The 18,124-nt window shown below is 52.8% G+C and overlaps 1 protein-coding gene and 1 long non-coding RNA gene across 4 annotated transcripts in view; one reads left to right on the top strand and one right to left on the bottom strand.

Moving 5' to 3' along the window:
• The window catches only part of PLEKHH1 (pleckstrin homology, MyTH4 and FERM domain containing H1), a 50,781-nt gene that overhangs the window by 28,416 nt on the left and 4,241 nt on the right, over positions 1-18,124 (top strand). For all 3 annotated transcript variants that reach the window (XM_032482221.1, XM_032482222.1, XM_032482223.1), the window contains 21 exons: positions 603-681; positions 1,316-1,407; positions 3,385-3,535; positions 3,721-3,863; positions 4,968-5,078; positions 6,004-6,090; positions 6,452-6,613; positions 7,583-7,663; positions 8,018-8,200; positions 8,593-8,701; positions 9,522-9,634; positions 10,228-10,404; positions 10,771-10,868; positions 11,374-11,551; positions 12,037-12,192; positions 13,277-13,377; positions 14,145-14,286; positions 15,423-15,565; positions 15,669-15,798; positions 17,299-17,385; positions 17,686-17,832. In XM_032482221.1, the coding sequence (XP_032338112.1) occupies positions 603-681; positions 1,316-1,407; positions 3,385-3,535; positions 3,721-3,863; positions 4,968-5,078; positions 6,004-6,090; positions 6,452-6,613; positions 7,583-7,663; positions 8,018-8,200; positions 8,593-8,701; positions 9,522-9,634; positions 10,228-10,404; positions 10,771-10,868; positions 11,374-11,551; positions 12,037-12,192; positions 13,277-13,377; positions 14,145-14,286; positions 15,423-15,565; positions 15,669-15,798; positions 17,299-17,385; positions 17,686-17,832 (2,670 nt within the window). The remainder of the gene's footprint in view (positions 1-602; positions 682-1,315; positions 1,408-3,384; positions 3,536-3,720; positions 3,864-4,967; positions 5,079-6,003; positions 6,091-6,451; positions 6,614-7,582; positions 7,664-8,017; positions 8,201-8,592; positions 8,702-9,521; positions 9,635-10,227; positions 10,405-10,770; positions 10,869-11,373; positions 11,552-12,036; positions 12,193-13,276; positions 13,378-14,144; positions 14,287-15,422; positions 15,566-15,668; positions 15,799-17,298; positions 17,386-17,685; positions 17,833-18,124) is intronic.
• On the bottom strand, positions 6,210-11,377 carry LOC116664314. Its single transcript, XR_004320783.1, has 3 exons — positions 10,731-11,377; positions 7,165-7,173; positions 6,210-6,220 (listed from the first exon to the last, which is right to left on the bottom strand). It is a non-coding gene; the product is annotated as an uncharacterized LOC116664314 (long non-coding RNA).

Genomic DNA, 18,124 nt, shown 5'->3' on the forward strand with positions numbered 1-18,124 from the left:
GGAAGGGTTGGGTGTTCCCATCGATGTGAGTTCTACAGTGGACTCACAGGTCTGGGTGAGCTAGGGCTTTGAGGTTGGCCGTGAAGCCTAACCATGCGTGATATGACGTTATTACTACAGGGGAAAACATGTGTCCTAGCTTCCAAACAACTGGCTTACAAAAGGGCACACCCTTGCCATGGGGCTCTGAGTTCCTCATTACCAACACCCCAACTTCTAGGGCTGTAAGGTGGGTAAGAGAGAAACAGTTCACTGACCTGAACTTCCTTGCCCCAAGGGAAGGGCTGCAGCCAGAGAGGGAATGAATATCGTCTGCTGGGCCCTGACTGTACTCCAGGTGTTAGATGTTTATGTTAATAATTTCATTTGATTGGCACAACGGCCTGAAAGGTGAATATTATTAACCCCATTTTAAAGCCGAAAGAAATGAGGCCCAGAAATGATGTAACTTACCCAGATCCCTCCCACCCCCACGAGTCACTAGTCGAGCCTGGATGTGGACCCAGGTCTGCCCGCCTCCAAAACTATGTCTTTTCCTCCATGCCGGCAGAGGCAGGGGTGGGCACGGGGGTGGGCTCTGACCCCAGGACCTCGCGTTCCAGGAGAGCCGGATCTACGCTGTGGCCAAGTCAGGCATGCGGCTGTCGGAGGTGTCCGCCAGAAGTAACGCTGCCTGCTGCGGTGAGTCCCGAGTGAGCTGCCCGTGGTCGGCAGGGTGGGCGTGCGGGGAGGAGACTGCGAGCAACGCTCAGGGCCAGGGTCACCTGGCAGCCCGGTCCTCCCCCGCAGCAGGTGAGGTTCAGTTACCTTGGAGAGAAAAGGAAGCTTCGCACGTTCTGCTCATCACGGGCTGGGTGGGAGTGGGCGTGAACAGTGTTGTAGCCAATCACAGAGCTAGAAGGGACTTTAGAGGCGGGGCCCTCCAGCCGGCCGCCCACCCATGGGGCTTCCTTTCTGCAGTGGGTAGGCTGTGGGTGGGAGGAGCCCCCAGTGCCTTGATTTAGATGAACTCCCGAAGGAGCCGCATCTCCACCTGAGTGGGGCTCCTGAGTCATAGGTCACAGTTTTCCACGGTGATGCAAGAGCCCCATAGTCACATGACTTGTAACTCACCTCGTAAGAGTGAGACTGAAGAAGGCCTTGGCCTCGGTCCAGTGATCTGTCACCTGGTCTGTCCCCAGAGTGCTGTTCCAGGGAATGCTATCTGCACGGAGGGCCCTCCTCCTCGCTCTGCTCAGGTCTCTGCCTCCCCCGCAGCCCTTACTGAGTTATGCCACCCGAGTGAAATCTTCTTCCTCTTCCCTGCCCCCTCCAGCTTCAAGCCCTCCTGCCCTTGCACCCCCTGGGCCCTTCTCTGGCCTTGTCTACAAGAACGTCACCGTACCTGTCTACACAGCCCTGAAGGGGGTAAGAAGCTGCTGTCCTAGGAATGGGTGTCCTCTTTGGAAAGGCCTCCTGTCTCATCAGGCAGTGGCTGGAGTGGGGCTCTAGCGTCAGGCTTCTGTGCACACGTGGCTCTGGGCAGGGAGCTCTCAGCCCCCATATGTCACTTCATTTTGTTTATCTTCATTAGATTTTTCAAAAAATCTTATTTTAAAATTTTTTTCTTCTAGTTTTATTTAGATGTAATCGACATACAGCACTGTTAAGGTATACAGCTTAAAGGTTTACTTACATGCATCATGATATGTTTCCCACAGTAAGTTTAGTGAGTATCCACCATCTCATATAGTTACAAACCTAAATAGGAAAAAGCTCTTTTCCTTGTGATGAGAACTCTTAGGATTTACTCTTTTAACAACTTTCAGCAGTGTTTAATTATATTAGTCATGTTGTACAGTACCTCCCTAGTGCTTATTTCTCATATAACTAGAAGTGTGTACCTTCTGACCATCTTCATCCAATTCCCTCTCCTCCCCTACTCCAGTAGCCACAAATCTGATCTATTTTTCTATGAGTCTGTCTCTTTGTTTTTGAAGTATAAATGACCTACAACACTATGTTAGTTCCTGGTATACAACATAGTGGTTTGATATTTTTATTAGGTTTTTATGAGAAAAATTCTACATTTACAAAAATTTGATTCAGTATGATTGCAGGGCAAATAAAGTTAAAGGTTAAACCAATGCCTCCTCCATCTCTCCTCCCCATCTTTTCACATGTCTATCCCAGAGGCCAGGGGGTGCTCCTTCCAGAATTTTTTTGTATGTGTTCAAATGTATAATCCCATATATGTTCCCAAAACATCTCTGCATGTTTTTAAACAAAAATCAGATATAATTGTAACATGATGTCTTCATATATTTTTTTGTCTGCTTTTGTTACTGGTTTTTGAGATCATAACTTCAATATCGAAGTATTTTTGAGTAATGCTTTGTAAAACTTTTTATGGAAGGGTAAAAAGCTGAAAATGAAATTTCCTCTCATATTGCTTTTCCCTAGTCCCTTAACCCCACAGGCAACTGGTTTGTCGTCATTAATGGTTTGGTGTTTATTCTATTAATCCTTCTGATGCATTTACAAATGCATTTACAAATTTTGTCCCTGTCTCTGTCTGCCTCTTACACACACACGTACACACACGCAAAGAGGATGTTATACATGTCAGTCTACCTTTTGCTTGTTCACCCAACCGTGTGTCAGGTTCTCGTGCCCCACCTCCACACACAGCTCTGTCTCCCCTTTTAAGGCTGAACAGTACTCCTTGGTATAGATGTCCCTTGACTACCTTGATCTGTTCTCCACTAATTGACATTGTAGGTCATGTCTCTGTTTTTCTCTAAACTCAGTGTTTTGATAAAGGTCATCATGCAAATATATCTCTGTGGACTTATATATACATATTTCTGTAGGACAGAGTTCTAGAGGTGGAATTTATGAGATGATATGCACGTTTTAAATTTTGACCAGTAATGCCAAATTGCCTTCTAAAAAGGCTTTATTACACTACAGAGTACCCGTTTCCCCACAATTTCACAATTGAGATAACAGTTCTCGTTAAATGCTTGCCAATCCACGAGATCTCTCGTTTCATCATCCCCACCCACTTATAAACCTCCTGCCTCACACTTGGACTGTGGTATGATTTTCTGGCCCCCTAGTGGCAGGGAGCAAGGGTCCCAGTGGCCAAGTGTTCAGCCTGGATGGTGCAGCTCCTTTGGGGAAGAGGATGGTTTGTGGGGGAGGTGAGGACACAGGAGTAAGGTTGTCAGGTCAGGAAGGGACAGTTGTCTTTCGGGTGCCCCGGCCAGGTGATGGCATCTGCATGCTCCAGCCAGCCTGTGTTGGCCACGCCCTGGGCACTTGGAGTACAGGACAAGGGCAGATGGGACAGGGCTTGTTTTGCAGCCTGAGCTGCAGTGGGGGAGGGGGCCTGTCTTGCAGAGAGCCACGCAGATCAGCGCGGTGCCCTTTGTGGATGAGTCCTCTGGGTCGGACGATGACTGCTGCTCCCAAGCGAGCTTCCGAACTTCAGTCACCTGCTCTGAGTCTAGGAAGACCAGCGGAATGGGCAGCCCCCGGGCCATCAAGAGAGGTATGGAGAAGGGGGAAGGGAGGGTTGCAGGGTGACAAGGGGCCCCTCGCCTCCTCCCATGGGCAGTTGTATTGGGGGTCCCTACTTGATCTCTGCCCAAGACCCTCAGCTCCAGACTCAGGGGTCCTGGGCAGGTGAGGAAGGCGCTGCAGCTCCCTGGCCTTGATTCCTCCTCCCTCGGCCAGGTGTCTCCATGTCCTCACTGAGCTCCGAGGGTGACTACGCCATCCCCCCAGACGCCTGCTCCCTGGACAGCGACTACTCGGAACCCGAGCACAAACTACAGCGCACCTCGTCCTACTCCACTGATGGGCTGGGCCTGGGTGGGGTGAGCTGGGAACACGGCCCCAACCCTAATGGGGACCGAAGCAGGGCTGGGTGGGAACTGACCTCCAACAGAAGACACAGGCAGCTGTGTGAGATGCGGGGTCCCCAGGACTGGTGGAAGGAGGGAGGGGGATCTGGGGGCCACCACTGATGTGAGGCCATGGGGAGTGGGCTAGGGGTGTGCAGTCAGGGAGCCAGGCGTGCACAGACCCCGTCGGGGAGGAAGGGGTGGGGGCTGGTGCGTGCCTCGTCAACCTGGGAATGGCCAGTTATAGAGCCTGCTTCAGTCCACGGGGCCCAGGAGGAGTTTACACATTTTACCTCCTTTTAGCTCCACGCAGACCCTGGGATGCTGAGAGCTAGTGATACATTTATAGAGTTCTTGGCGTGCCAGGCACCATGCTCATGGTTTTGCATGCTCTATCCTCACAATCCTCTCAGGCTTGTTACCCCATCTCATGGATGAGAAGCCTGAAGCTCAGAGGTGTGCTGTTATGCGCCAAAGCCAGCAGTAAATCTAGGTGGCTCATTCCCCAGCCCTAGCTCCACACCACCGTGCTGCCCCATCTTCATCTCCCCCTCCATGAACCCTCCACCCCAGCCAGGCTGACGTGCCTCGGGCTCCCCAAACCTCTCTGTCCCTTCCCTGCTGCCTGGTATGGCCTTCTTCCTCCTCTGGGCTCATCTTTGAAGGCCTGATTTCCTTCCAAGGCCAGTTCAGATCCAGCTCTTGCCTGAAGCCGTCCCTGGCCAGCCTCTCGTCATGCAGCCCCTGATCTGCCACCTTCCCACGGTCAGGTGCTGTCTTCCACAGCCAGAAGAACCACCCATGCTTTATGAGTCCCCTCTGCACCCTTCGCAGGGCACAGTGCCTTGAAAATACACATTATGCTGTACACCAGAAATTGACACATTGTAAACTGACTATTCTTCAATTTAAGAAGAATGCAAAAAAAAAAAACAAAAAAACACATTATGCTACTCAGTTGTTAATGACAAACCAGTGACTCAGCTGGACCATTTTTACCTGTGTGATGTCCAGAAATCCCAATGCTTTTCCCTTTCTGCCCACGCCAGTCCTCTCCTGCACCCTTCTACTCTGCAGGAGTCACTGGAGAAGTCGGGCTACCTGCTGAAAATGGGAAGCCGGGTGAAGACATGGAAGAGGCGCTGGTTTGTCCTGAGACAGGGACAGATTATGTACTACAAGTCGCCGGTGAGACCCTCCTTCCCCAGGGCAGTGTTCAGAAGGATCCCCACCCCAGACCCAGTACTGCATGAGAGGAACTGGAAGCAGGGCAGAGGGCAAAGGTCTGGCAGGTGGGGAGAGGAAGGCAGGCCGGGCACCTGAGGCTTTGAGCCACACGTGGGACCGTGGGGCTGGTCACTGGTTCTCACAATGAAGTCAGGCATGAGCAGTCACAGCACCTCTAGATGAGCTGGCTCAGTGATTCCATTTCCCTTCAGAAGCCGAGTTCTCATGCCGGGACCGGTAAATGGACTGTTCCCAGGCTGCCCTCACACTGCCTGGATTTTCTAACAGGCGAGCCCGTTACCCCTTCCACCTCTTTCCTACGCTGTTTGGAATTAGGGAGCCTTGGATATTAGGATGTAGTTTGACAGGACCTCCGTGGGGAATCCATGTTCATGTTTTAACAAAGGCAAAAAGGCCCGTCTCCTGTGCAACTCCAGCTGATTGTTAGGGGCTGGCTTGAACACCATGTTGAGGACTCTGGGCTGTACCACTCGATGAGTAGGCATGCTCTGATTGATCAGTCATGCGGCAGTGGCACTAGAAAGGGCGATAGGGATGTATATGCCACCTGTCTGCCACACTGGGTGTAAAGGATACAGAAGAAAGAATTTTAGGGCTTTGTAGCTCAGTAATAAACTAGTGGCTCCTTACCCAATTTTTAAAGGTTTAATCTATACTTTTTGAAGCCTGGGTCAGAAGGACCCACGTCTCTAATCATTGCACTATTCAGTTAGAACCAGGATCCAGAACAGGTTACCACTCATACCACAGCCCGAGAAAGCTTGGGAATCACTTTGGTCTTTGTCTGTGACCTGGAGTAATGTCTGAGGGGAGATGTGCTCTAGGAAGGTCCCAACCTTTTTCCTCCCCATTCCCCTCTTTACAGAGTGACGTCATCCGGAAACCTCAAGGTCAAGTGGAACTGAACTCGCGTTGCCAAATTGTTCGAGGGGAAGGTGCACAGACATTCCAGGTGCACATGCTCCTAGCAGCTGGCGTTTTAGATAGAAGAGGTGCTGGGCTTGGATGTGGCTATAACAGGAACAAAGATGGGGCAAAATGAGCATGTATGAAAGACAGTACATTGACATTGACGTGTGATCCTGATTTGTGAGTATGAGGAAGGAAGGTAGAGGAGGCAGAATGTGAGAGATGGAGTGAAGGTAGGAGAGACAGGGAGAAGAAGATGAGGAGGAAAAGGAGGGAGGGAGTACTGGGGTGGGACGAAGGAAGGCCAGGTGGGCCAGAGATCTGTGCCACCTCAGAGCCAGGCCCCTGTTACTCCATCCTCCTGTCTCCCTGCCCCCGGCCCCCAACCCCTCACTTCTCCACAGCTCATCTCCGAGAAGAAAACCTATTACCTGACGGCTGATTCCCCCAGCCTGCTGGAAGAGTGGATCCGAGTCCTGCAGAGCCTGCTGAAGGTCCAGGCCATTGGGCCTCCAGCCCTGCCCCAGGCTGGCACCAAGCCCACAGTGAAGGGCTGGCTGACTAAGGTATGGGTGGGGTTGGGGGGAGGAATGTGGCCCTCCTGAGAGTCAGGGGAGCTGGGGGGGTGGGGGGGTGGGGGTGGGGTCCCCCCTGACACACAGCTCCTTTCTCCAGGAAGTTCCTCACACTGATTAGCAGTGGTCTGAACCACACATGGTGATGGTACATGATTCTCTGAAAAAATAGGGGTCAGGGTTGTTAGAACAACAGCTGTTCTCAAGACAGAGGAGGGAAAGGAATGTCTTGGACCCACTTTGAGGTCATTAGGAGCTGCCCCCCACCCCGCACCTTGTACCCAGCACGCCTCAGAATGAATAGTGGGGAGCTGTGACCTCAGCAAGGTAGGTCTATCGTATCTCAGGCTGCCCTAAAGACATTTAATTAGGGTTCTTCTGGTCGCGAGGAGCAGAGAAGCACTTGTTAACCTCAAGAAGAGGGAAGTTAATGAGGACGTGCGTTAACTAGGCCAGAACGCCGTCAGGAGCGATGTGTGAGCCAGCTCAGTGCCCACAGGCTCTCCCTCTGCCTCTCCTTCCCTGTTCAGTCCAGTGTTCACGTCCATCTCCTCTGCCCATGTGCAGTTTTCTTACACTTCATGATTGCACTTGCCCAAGGGCTTTAGCCGGTCATGGTCCTTCCCTCCCAACTCCAGCCTCTGATGACTGGCAAGTTCTTCTTGTGATCATATTCCTGGGACAGGATGTCTGGTTGGCCTGGTCAATCTTTTAATGGCAGGTCACAGAAGGATGGCTGGGTTATCACGTAGTACATACCATGGGCCCTAGCTGTGAAAAGGCTGGTTCCATTAGGAGGGAGTCTGGGTGGCATCTGAGTTTGACCTGGTGTTGACCTAAGGATCTGAGATGGACCAGGGGTTTTGAAATCTGCTTCCTTGTGTCTTCTCTTTGCCAGTCCTGGATTTACTTCTGAGGTCACCTGGTTCTAATAATGCTGGTTTGTTTCTGTCTTAACAGGTCAAGCATGGCCACTCCAAGCTGGTCTGGTGTGCTCTTGTTGGGAGAACCTTCTACTACTATCGAAGCCATGAGGACAAGGTACTTCCTGGCCTCCTGACAGCTTCCCCCAGACCAGATTCCTGTGGTTCCATGTCCTGGTGGAAGGCCTCAGCTTTACCCTCTACCCAACCCAGCCCCACAGCAAGTACAAAGCCTGCTGGCTGGACCCTTCTAGAGTGTGTGACCAGTGTGCACAGCCCACAGATTCTGCGTCCATGGTCTCTTTATACTTCTCCAAGCCCACCTCAGCCAGGGAGCTGTAGTCTCCCCGGCGCCATCCTGTCATCTGTCCACACCCATGATTCCTAGCCCTACAGGGCCCGAGGGTTCAGAGAGAGGAGACTCCTCCGTCCCCCACTGGCCCTCCCATTCACAGAAGGCTCACATCCACAGCGACCCCTGGGCCATCTGCCTGTGCGGGACGCATGCATAGAGGAAGTAGATCGATCCTGTGACTCGGACGAGGACTATGAGGCTGGAGGAACCAGGCGGCTGCTGTCTTCCCACTGCACCCTGGTGATCCACCCACCGGAGCACAGCCCCACCTACCTCCTTATTGGCACCAAGCATGAAAAGGTAAGAGGGGGCTGGGCCTCCATGGCCAAACTTGGACCTGTGGTTCTCATCTTCTTTCTCTCCTGAGCTTCCCCAGATTCAACTTTATTTCCCTCCTGGACATTTTGGCAACTAGTATTTCCTGACTGGGAATATTCTTTGTATTGAATTCATTCCCAATGAACAGCATCTCTTCATTGGGGCCATGAGATGGAAGGAACCACAAGCTTAGGAACTTGGGTTCATGTTCACCAGATCCTGAGTCTTTCCTCTTAGAGACCAGTGGCCCTTGTGTCAACCAAACCAGCTGAACCTCATGCTGGGCTTGGCCCCTTCAAGGAAGCTCCCTTGGAGCTCCTGCCTCTATTCTTCCCCAGCCCAGTCCCATCAGATGACTTTCCATCCTCTTCCAGGATACATGGCTTTACCACCTCACAGTGGCTGCAGGTGGCAGCAGTGCCAAGGTGGGCACTGCCTATGAGCAGCTCATTGGAAAGCTGATGGATGGTGAGGGAGACCCAGGTAAGGCAAGGGTGGCCAGCACTGCTGGGGTGGAGGCTGGTGGCTGGGAAATTGTTGCTCAACAACCCAAAGAAAGCACTACTGTACCCTGAGGCTGCTTTAAAACCGTCTAAGCCGGAGAAGGGCATACCTGTCACAAGCTGCAGGACCCCAGTTTCTGGTGGGATACTAGGGAGACCACTCTGAATCTGGGGGAGTCATCTGGGGAGCAGACTTTCCAGTGACCTGGGTCAATGTTTTACTTCGTTCACTGCAACTCTGTTGGCTGGGCAGAGGGTTGAGGAAAGGTGGCTGGTTAATCTATAGTTAGAGTTTGTTAATAAATGAAGCCTAAACTGGGATCAGGCTAATCTCAGCCTGAGGCATTCTGGGGTCTTTATTTCACTACCGATTCTCAGGACCCTGAGGATGTAAGGGCACCCACCACACACACTGCTTTACTGCTGCTCTGAGGCTTGTTAGTTCCCGGCTGATATACGCTTCTCCATCCAGACCTGATACTGCAGGGACGGAGCCTCCCCTGCACATGCATGCTTGCACTCACATGTCCACACCTTGCACACTCACCCCTACTGCAGCCCCACGAGCAAAGCAGTAGCTGCCTTGTGTAAGCCATGCTTGTGCGAGTGCTGAACACAGTGCACAACTGCACGCCCCACACTCTATGGGTATACACCAGCATGGCCCATGTGTCCAGACAGTTGAACCCCCCAACCCCAATCTCCATCTTCCCCACAGATCAAAGTGGGGGTGGGAGTGGGAGGTGAGTCCCCGCCTCGGTGGTAACCGCTGCTGCTGTCTGGTGCTGTGCTCTGGGCAGACTCCCCGCTCTGGAGGCACCCCATGCTGTGCTACAGCAAAGACGGGCTGTACACCTCCCTCACCACCCTGCCCTCCGAGGCCCTGCAGACAGAGGCGCTCAAGCTCTTCAAGGTAAAATGGGAGCAGAGCCCAGGATTGGTGGCGGCACCCTCCCCCTGTGCCCAGGCTCTGCCTGGAGCAGCTCTGCCCATCATGGTGGCCCTGGGGTGAAGGAGACCCATGCAGTTAGGGGGTAGCTCACAGGGGGATCTGAAGAGGAAGGGAAAGACGGTCCCATGGGGTCCCTGCCATGTCCTTTGTGGCGGGGAAGCCAGACACTCTACGACTCCATTCATGGGCCCTTGGGAAGCGCCAGTGAGACAAGGAGCTCCCCTCTTCCTGTTCACTATAGGACCTGAGAGATTCTGACCTATTTTATAGTGTTCTTTGTTCCCCTCTGAATATTCCATCTCTTAAAAAAAAAAGAACATCTTGCTTATGTAATGGAAACAGTCAAAGGAGGAAAGATCCCATCCTGAGTAGCCCTCCCAGTGAGCACAGGTGCTCTCTCTCCAGCAGTAACCGTGCTCCCTCCTAGGAGGGGCTGTCTGCAGCAGACTGGGGCCTCCTTCAGCCCTGGGGGACGGCCCAGTCTGTGCCCTGTCCCAGGGGTCAGTAATCAAGGGACTGTCGGTCCACCTGTGCCCCCGACATTTCCCTGCCAGTGCTGCCAGCTCTTTGTCAATGTGCCCGTGGAAGCCGCCTCAGTGGACTACCACGTGTCCTTGGCGCAGACAGCGCTGCAGGTCTGCCTGGTTCACCCTGAGCTGCAGAGCGAGATCTACTGCCAACTCATGAAGCAGACCAGCTGCCGCCCGCCTCAGAAGTGCTCCCTCGTGCAGGTGGGCATCCCTGGGGTGGAACAGCCGACAGGAGCCGTTGGCAAGGGCTGCCCAGGAGGTGGGAAAGGTGGAAGGAGGTGACCGGGCAGGCATCCTCTGAGCCTGGCAGTCAGCGGGCAGCCTCGGTGCTCAAAGCTGCCTCGGTACCGCTGCCCTCTCCGGGCCCCTTCTGGATGTCTGTGTACAGTCAGGTTGCGTGATTGCTGTTCTGGACAAAGCCTGACTGAGCTGGCCATCCTGGTGCTCACAGAAGGTTGGGGGCTGTGGTTTGGAGAGGGTGCTGACAGCTCTGAGCTCAGGACTGTGATGGCAGCAGCACTGGAGACTCAGCCCTCACTCACCCGACACTTCCTGTTCCCCCGGCAGTGCTGGCAGCTCCTGGCTCTGTGCGCCCCACTGTTCCTGCCTCAGCACCACTTCCTCTGGTACGTCAAACAGCAGCTCCAACGCCATGCAGATCCCAGGTGAGTGAGCCAGTTTCCTCTGCCACTCTAGCACTACTGGCTGGCATGATGGAGAGGGCCGCAGGGGACACCAGGATGGATCAGATCACCCCCGCCCTCTGAGATCTGCACAGTGGTCATGGAGACTTCACCCGTTACTGTGGACACAGATGGGCACATGGAGATCCGGGCATGCCTGGGCTCCTCTGCACACCAATCCACATACACATGGATGCTTTGTGGTGCTCTCATGAGAAGCTGCAGTGCCCCCAAATCATCCCCAGATTTTCATCCTCTGTTGCCATGTTCTCTGGTTTCTGGAGAAAATATCCGAGCCAGCAACCCGCAGCAAATAGACCCCGAATGACAAATCCACACCCTAGAGCAGTCTTCGGGGCTCTTATCACAGCCGGTCCAGCTGCAGGTTTGGTCGTGCAGGTAGCATCTGGGTAGGGAGCCAGGGTGTCGAAGTGGCAAGGAAGAGTAGATTCCTTGTGTTCCCTTCTGCCTTCGCCTGTCTTTTCAGAAATGAAACCGGCCAGTACGCCACGTACTGCCAGCGGGCGGTGGAGCGGACGCTGCAGACTGGGGAGCGGGAGGCCAGGCCGTCGCGCATGGAGGTGGTGTCCATCCTGCTGCGCAATCCCTTCCACCACTCCTTGCCCTTCAGCATCCCCGTGCACTTCGCCAACGGGACCTACCAGGTGAGGAGGCTGCCATGCTCCCTGTCCTGCGTCTTCTCACATCACCTTCCCAGAGGAGAACACCTTTGGGCCAGTGGGTGTTCAGCTTCCTTATGCCAACCAGCCAAAGGACGGGCCTGGGTTTTGGAGGAGCGTGGAGGTAGAAAGGAGCTTGATTCACAAAAGTGCTTCACTATTTGGGGCCTGGGAAGTGGATCTTTTGACCCCACTGCATGAACAGGGACGCTGAGACACTGACCAAGAAAGTGGCATGAGAAAGGGCTTCCAAAGGCGTGCCAGTAAAGGAGGAACAGAGCTTATGTCTGACTCCAGCTTGACAACGGGCAGGCTCCTCCCTTAAGCACTCACCCTCGGCACATGGAAACCAGCTTTCTTTGGCCTTTGTGTTCGCCCTTGCTCCTTTCAGCTCTGCCTTTCCACCTCCCAGACACAGATCCCTCCATTAGCCCCATGAGCCCCTCCCAGGAAGCTCCCTCTCCCGGCAGGTGGTGGGTTTTGATGGCTCCTCTACAGTTGACGAGTTCCTCCAGCGGCTGAACCAGGAGATGGGCATGAGGAAGTCATCCCACTCTGGCTTTGCCCTCTTCACGGATGACCCTTCTGGCAGGGACCTGGAACACTGCCTGCAGGGGAGTGTCAAGGTGATGTCCCCCTCCTGAGCGCCCTGGGCTTTGAGATTCTGTGGGGAAAGAGCCCATCTTCTGGGGGCCTTCCTCAGCCTGTTTGGGGCCGAGCACAAGGTATGCCCCGAGGCCAGCATTTCTGTGCCATCCTAAAATGAGCCCGTGCAGGCAGAGGAAAGCTGTTTGTGCCCGTGTCTCTGGAGAGCACATTTCCATATCCCTCCCTCCCTGGAGAGGCTGTGCAGCTTCCAGGGGAAAAACTGCTTCTCAGCTCAGTGTAGGAAGGGCCAGGAGGCACTTCTCAGCAGCAGCCCCACCCGAGCAGAGCTGGTGCCAGTTACATACACGCACTCGCAGATGGACAGCTGTGTGCCTACACCCCCTGGATGTCGTGCTGTACGCTGACACCTCACTCTTACCCCGTCTGCCAGGGCCTGTGCTGTGCTTACAGGTTCAACCATATTTTAAAGAGGTAGATCCTTATATGACCTCCGTAAGTAAAGGCCCTTGAGTGGGATTTGAGCCCTGTGTTGCAGTAGGGTCTGGGGTGAGAGCCTTGGGGCACTTGGGGTGTCTGGGAATGTGCTGTAGCACTTGGTGGGTGAGTGTTTTAGCTCCAGTGCCCGCTCTCTTTATGTTAACAGGACAAAGGCTTCTATAGTCTTGTACCATTGCCTGGAAAAACTATGCCCCGTACCTTGTTTGTAAAGGTCTGGGCGTCTGTCAGGCTTTGTCTCACAGTAGGTCTCTGGGTGTATTTGTTAAAGAGGAGAAAGGCAGTCAGTGGAATGGAAGTGGAGCAGGTGATAAGAGGCGAGGGTTTTGACTGGGGCCTGCCTAGCCTCTGGGAGGCCTCCTCAGATGTTAAGGCAATGTGGGGATTGTTCCATAGTTTGCTGCTCATCCCATGCCCGGGGCTACACCTCTGTCTGTGAGGAAGTCGCAGGCTCCCTGGGTCCTGGGAACACGAGGCCCCAGGCCAGCCTGCTGATGGAGGACCATCACTCACCTCTGCCCCCCTGCTCTGCCCGAGTCCAGCCCTGATTGGACCTTGTTCCCCTCATCAGGGGCTTTTCTGACATTCCTCTTTTGCCTCTTCAAGATCTGCGATGCCATCTCCAAGTGGGAACAAGCCCTGAAGGAGCTGCACAGCGGAAAGTCTGAGGGTGGCACACGTGTCGTGAAGCTGATGTACAAGAACAGGTCCTGAGCGCTGCCCAAGGAGGGACCACGCATGAGGGCTGTCACTGGCCCCCACCTGGGGGCCTGTCCTGCACAGGCAGGGGGCGCGCAGATATAACACTGCCTGGTGGTCATTAGCTGGGGGCCCAGGCTGGCTCTGCTGGTCTCTGTGAGACCCTGGGCGGCTCAGGTTCTCAGTCCCTATACCGTGTCTGCACACTCACACATGCGTGCACCACACACACACACACATGACACACACAACCTGCCTCCAGAAAAGACAAACCTCTGGGGGTAGCTGCATGTGTTACATTAGGAGAGTGAGATTTTGTCTGAGCACTAGATATTTAAGGCTAAAGAATAAATCGTTCCTATACCAATTCCAGGAAATACAGAAGGAGACATCTTGATTTTATATCAGTTGAATAAGAGAAGTCCATCTCAGATATGTCTCCAGGCAAATAATTTCCATTAGTCTCTTGGAATCTTAACTCATCCAGCTCCCTAATAAGCTCTGACTCCAAGTGCCAGAGTTCCCTCACCAAAGCCAGTAAGTCTAATGGTAAATTCAGAATTAACCACACGCTGCTGTTGCTACGAGATCTGATGGCCCTGCATATGCTCTGTGTCATGCTTGGTTAAGTTTTTCTGGAGGCAATGGAAACTAGGCTCACAAGTTGTATAAAGAATGGTCTCTTTCTTTGAAAATCAAGATAAACAGGTGCCAGGACAGCCTCCTCCGTTTGGGATCCCGGCTGAGTCCTGGCTTCTCCCTCTCCTCCCTGTAGGCTGTACTTCCGGAGTCAAGTCAAAGGGGAGACAGAGCGGGAGCGGCTGCTGCTCGCCTCCCAGACTAGTGGAGAGATAGTGGCAGGGAGGTTTCCTGTCAACAAGGAGCTGGCTCTGGAGATGGCCGCCCTGATGGCCCAGGTAAGGCTCTGTTCAGGAGTCAGGAGGCTCAGGAGACTTGGGCTCGCGGGTGGAATGCGCCACGTAGCTGGAAACGGGAGAGTCTGCAGACCCCGAGGTGCCAGAGAGGGTGGCCCTGCTGCCTCTTTACCTGGCAGAGCACCTCCCTGCAGAGGCAGGCGCCGTGCAGACTCTGGACGTGGAATCCAGAGGCCTGGGTTTGAATGCTAGCCACCTTCCTGCTGTGAGATCTTGGCCAAGTCATTGTACTGGTCTCTGCTTCAGTTTCCTTTTTCATATACTGAAAACAAAAATACCTCCCTGCCTGCCCCTACAGAGTTGTACAAAGTATGATTCTTAGATGACGTATGTCACATAATATTTGTGGTAAAACATGTCCTTACAGCTGTCAAGCATTGTATGTGAGCTAGGAAAGGGAACCCACATTCAGACTTTGACCCTTCTTCCTGTTACCTTTAGGAGTCTGTCTTGCCAGAGGTATCTGGGATTCCTTCATGGTTCCCATGAGAAAGAGTCTGGATCTACATGCTGGAGAGGAAAGGGAAATAAGAGTTGATCTTTAATATAATAGGCATTTATTGAATACTCTATAGAGGGCCCTGTGTTAAACATTTTATATGTATTACCCTATGTAGTTCTCAGCCCCACTTAATAGATTAAGAAGTTGAAGCTCACAGAGTTTGACTTGATCAGGCATACAGAGCTGGTAAATGGCAGAGCCGGGATTTGAGCCAGGTGTCTGACTCCAAAGGCCACATTTGGAACACTCTGCTATCCTGTAGGATCTGTAACATCTTCAATCCTGTATCCCACATTTTTGGACTGGAAGCCAGAATTTCTATATTGTTTTCCCTTGTCTGCCACAAATTAACTGTGTCTTTGGATAAGGCACTTAACCTTAGCTGCAAAACAAAAGTTGATCTGGATAGTCTCCAATATTCTCCGGCCCTAAGGTTGTTTCTCTAGTGTCTGTGAAACTTGAGTTAAAGCATCTGTCTGTTCACAAGACATGTTTTCCCATCCATTCATACCTCACCAAGAAAGGAATGAAATAATGGTTTGTTTCACCTCTCAGCAGCCCCCCACCCCATCCACATCCAGGTTCCTGACTTGTCCCCTGTGTGCTTCCACTGCAGGTAGAGTACGGGGACTTGGAGAGGCCCACACCGCCGGGCTCTGGGGGCACACCCCCCACCAAGGCTCAACATCACCTTCAGCAGGTCCTAGACAGGTTCTACCCAAGGCGCTACAGACATGCGGGCCCCCCTGAACAGCTGAGGTAAGCTGCGAGGTCTTGTGGGGAGGCACGGGCTGCAGATCCGGGGAAACCTCGGAGCCGTGGTGAAAACATGGCACCACTTCTCTCCATCCATCCGAACCAGGCACCTGGCCGATCAGCTGACCACAAAGTGGGCAGCCCTGCAAGGCTGCTCCTCTCCTGAGTGCGTCCGCATCTACCTGACAGTGGCCCGGAAATGGCCCTTCTTTGGTGCTAAGCTCTTTGCTGCTCAGGTGAGTGTAGGTGGTTTCCAGCAGGAGTGGTTACCACACCCTCAGGAACCCCCAAACTTTCTCCTGGATTTGGTGAGGTTTGAGCCAGTTGTCAGCAGTGCCGGCCTGCACACTAGCAACCACCAGGGGTCGCTATCTCTCCACCCATTTCTTGCCTACTCCAGATTTCTATGCTCCGGAGCAGCTGTGATTCATTGCTTTTGGGCCAGCATTATTTCTGGATGACCCCCAACTTTCCTTTATTGACTTCCTTCCCAATCCTACCCATGAAAAAAAAAAGATAGGATCAACTAATTCACATACAGGGTTCAGACTTGATATGTATCCCTCTTAAGAATGCTTTTATTTTAAAAGACGTTTGAACGATAGAACAACATGAAACCTAAATACATCTCTACTGACCTAGCACAGCCACAGGGGAATCTAACTCCTCAGGCAACTGTTAATTTCTCCTGCGTGAAAGCAAGTGGCCAATAGTAATTTCAGTTGGAACTTTTCTTCACCGGGTATCTGGTGTGCATGAACTCTATATAATCACGGAGAGGACCCTGTCCTCAAAGCTGGAGCATGACCGAGTTCACTGAGGGCACAGATGAGACAACAGACATTCACTCATTCATTCAACAAAGAACTGTCGAGCGCCTGCTATGTCTCAGGCAACGTGCTGGTTGTCTGAGGTTACAAGAGGTGAGCAAATCAGACATGACCTTTGCCTCCATGGAACTTCCCTTCCAGTGGGGGAGATACATATTAATCAATTAATCACACATTCTCTCTCTAAATAGATACATATATTTTACAAGCTGTCACAAGTGCCATGAAAGAAAAGTACAGGGGTGTTATACAAGCATATAACACAGGGACACACTTGGTCTGGGAGGTTGGGAAAAGCCCCTGAAGAAAATGATGTGTCCACCTCTGTCCCCAGCCTTTTGGGTAGGTAGGAGAGATGTAGCTGTGAAAATTAGTCATTCTAGGAATTGTCCACCAAATAGTCACCTTTCTCCCTACTAGCCCTTGAGATTGCATTGTCTTCCTAACTTTTTCACAGTCCCTAGGAAACTGGTTGAAGCAAGGTGCGCTTCAGCAGGAGAGCCTGTGGGTGGAATGCTGTCAGTTTCTGAGAGCCAGGAGAAAACAGCCTGTTCTCATTGCCCAGGACAGAGCAGCCAGGACCGGCCTTTGTTCTGCAGCAGGAACAAAGTGTACTGTGTTCTGTACTGTGGCAGGATGGGCTACAGGTACTGCAAGAAAGTGATACTCTCCCTCCTGGGGGTAGTTAGAAGGTGGCCAGAGCCCCAAGCCAGCTGCCGCCTGCCACGAGCAGCCTGTGTACTCTGGCATGCTATACAAATGCCATCTTCTGTGTTTTCCAAAAAGAGAAAAAAGTTAGAAATCACTGCCTAGCAGATCGCTGGATGTGCCTTCTTCCTCAGAAAGCTCTAGTGGTCAGAGTTCCTAGCTGTGGCTACGTCTGATCAGATTTTCCTGTTTCCCCAGCCTGCACAGCTATCTTCCAAGGAGAACGGTCTGGTGTGGATTGCTGTGAATGAGGATGGTGTCAGCATCCTGGACCACAACACTATGGTACGGAAGGATGAGGGCTTGCTCCCTGACCCCTCCTTCTCCTGAACAGTATCTTTTCTTCTCCTGTCTGGACTCAAAAGGCCTGAGCTATGTAACCATGGTCCCCTATCCCCACCCTCTGCTCCAGCGCTGCCGTCCTCTAGACCAGACACACCTTGTACACATTCAAGATGTAGATCTGCAAAGTGTGACCACTTCAGAGTCCTCACTTCGTGGTCTCAAAGAGACCAGAGATGTTGGCTCCTAGCTCAGGAGGCAGGTGGAAAGTTTCCCCAGAACTAACTGCCTCTTTTCCTGCAGCAAGTGCACATCACTTATCCCTACTCTTCGGTGATGACCTTTGGTGGCTGCCGGGATGACTTCATGCTTGTGATTAGATCCACTCCGGACCAGAGCTCTGGAAAAGGACACACTGAGAAGCTGATCTTCCGGATGGCTGCTCCCAAGGTGGGTCTGAGAGCTGCTAAAACATTCTGCTCTTTTGGGGTATGATGAGGTGGGCTTGGAGCTTAGACAGGAAACTAGGGCTCTGACAGTGCTCTAGAAAGGCCCTGCCCCAAATGAAACTTTTGGCCTTGTCTATCGCTAGTACTCCAGAGGGCTCCGGTGGGTGGCAGCTCAGCCAGCACTGCTGAGCTGGCCGGTGGAGGGGCTGGCTGGGGAGGGGACGCGCTCTGGTCCGGCTCCTCCCACACCATTCCTGTTGTCTTCTTCCGTTCGGCCAGCTGCAGCACCACGC

This window comes from Camelus ferus, chromosome 6, assembly GCF_009834535.1.
Source record: "Camelus ferus isolate YT-003-E chromosome 6, BCGSAC_Cfer_1.0, whole genome shotgun sequence".
Taxonomy (NCBI): domain Eukaryota; kingdom Metazoa; phylum Chordata; class Mammalia; order Artiodactyla; family Camelidae; genus Camelus; species Camelus ferus.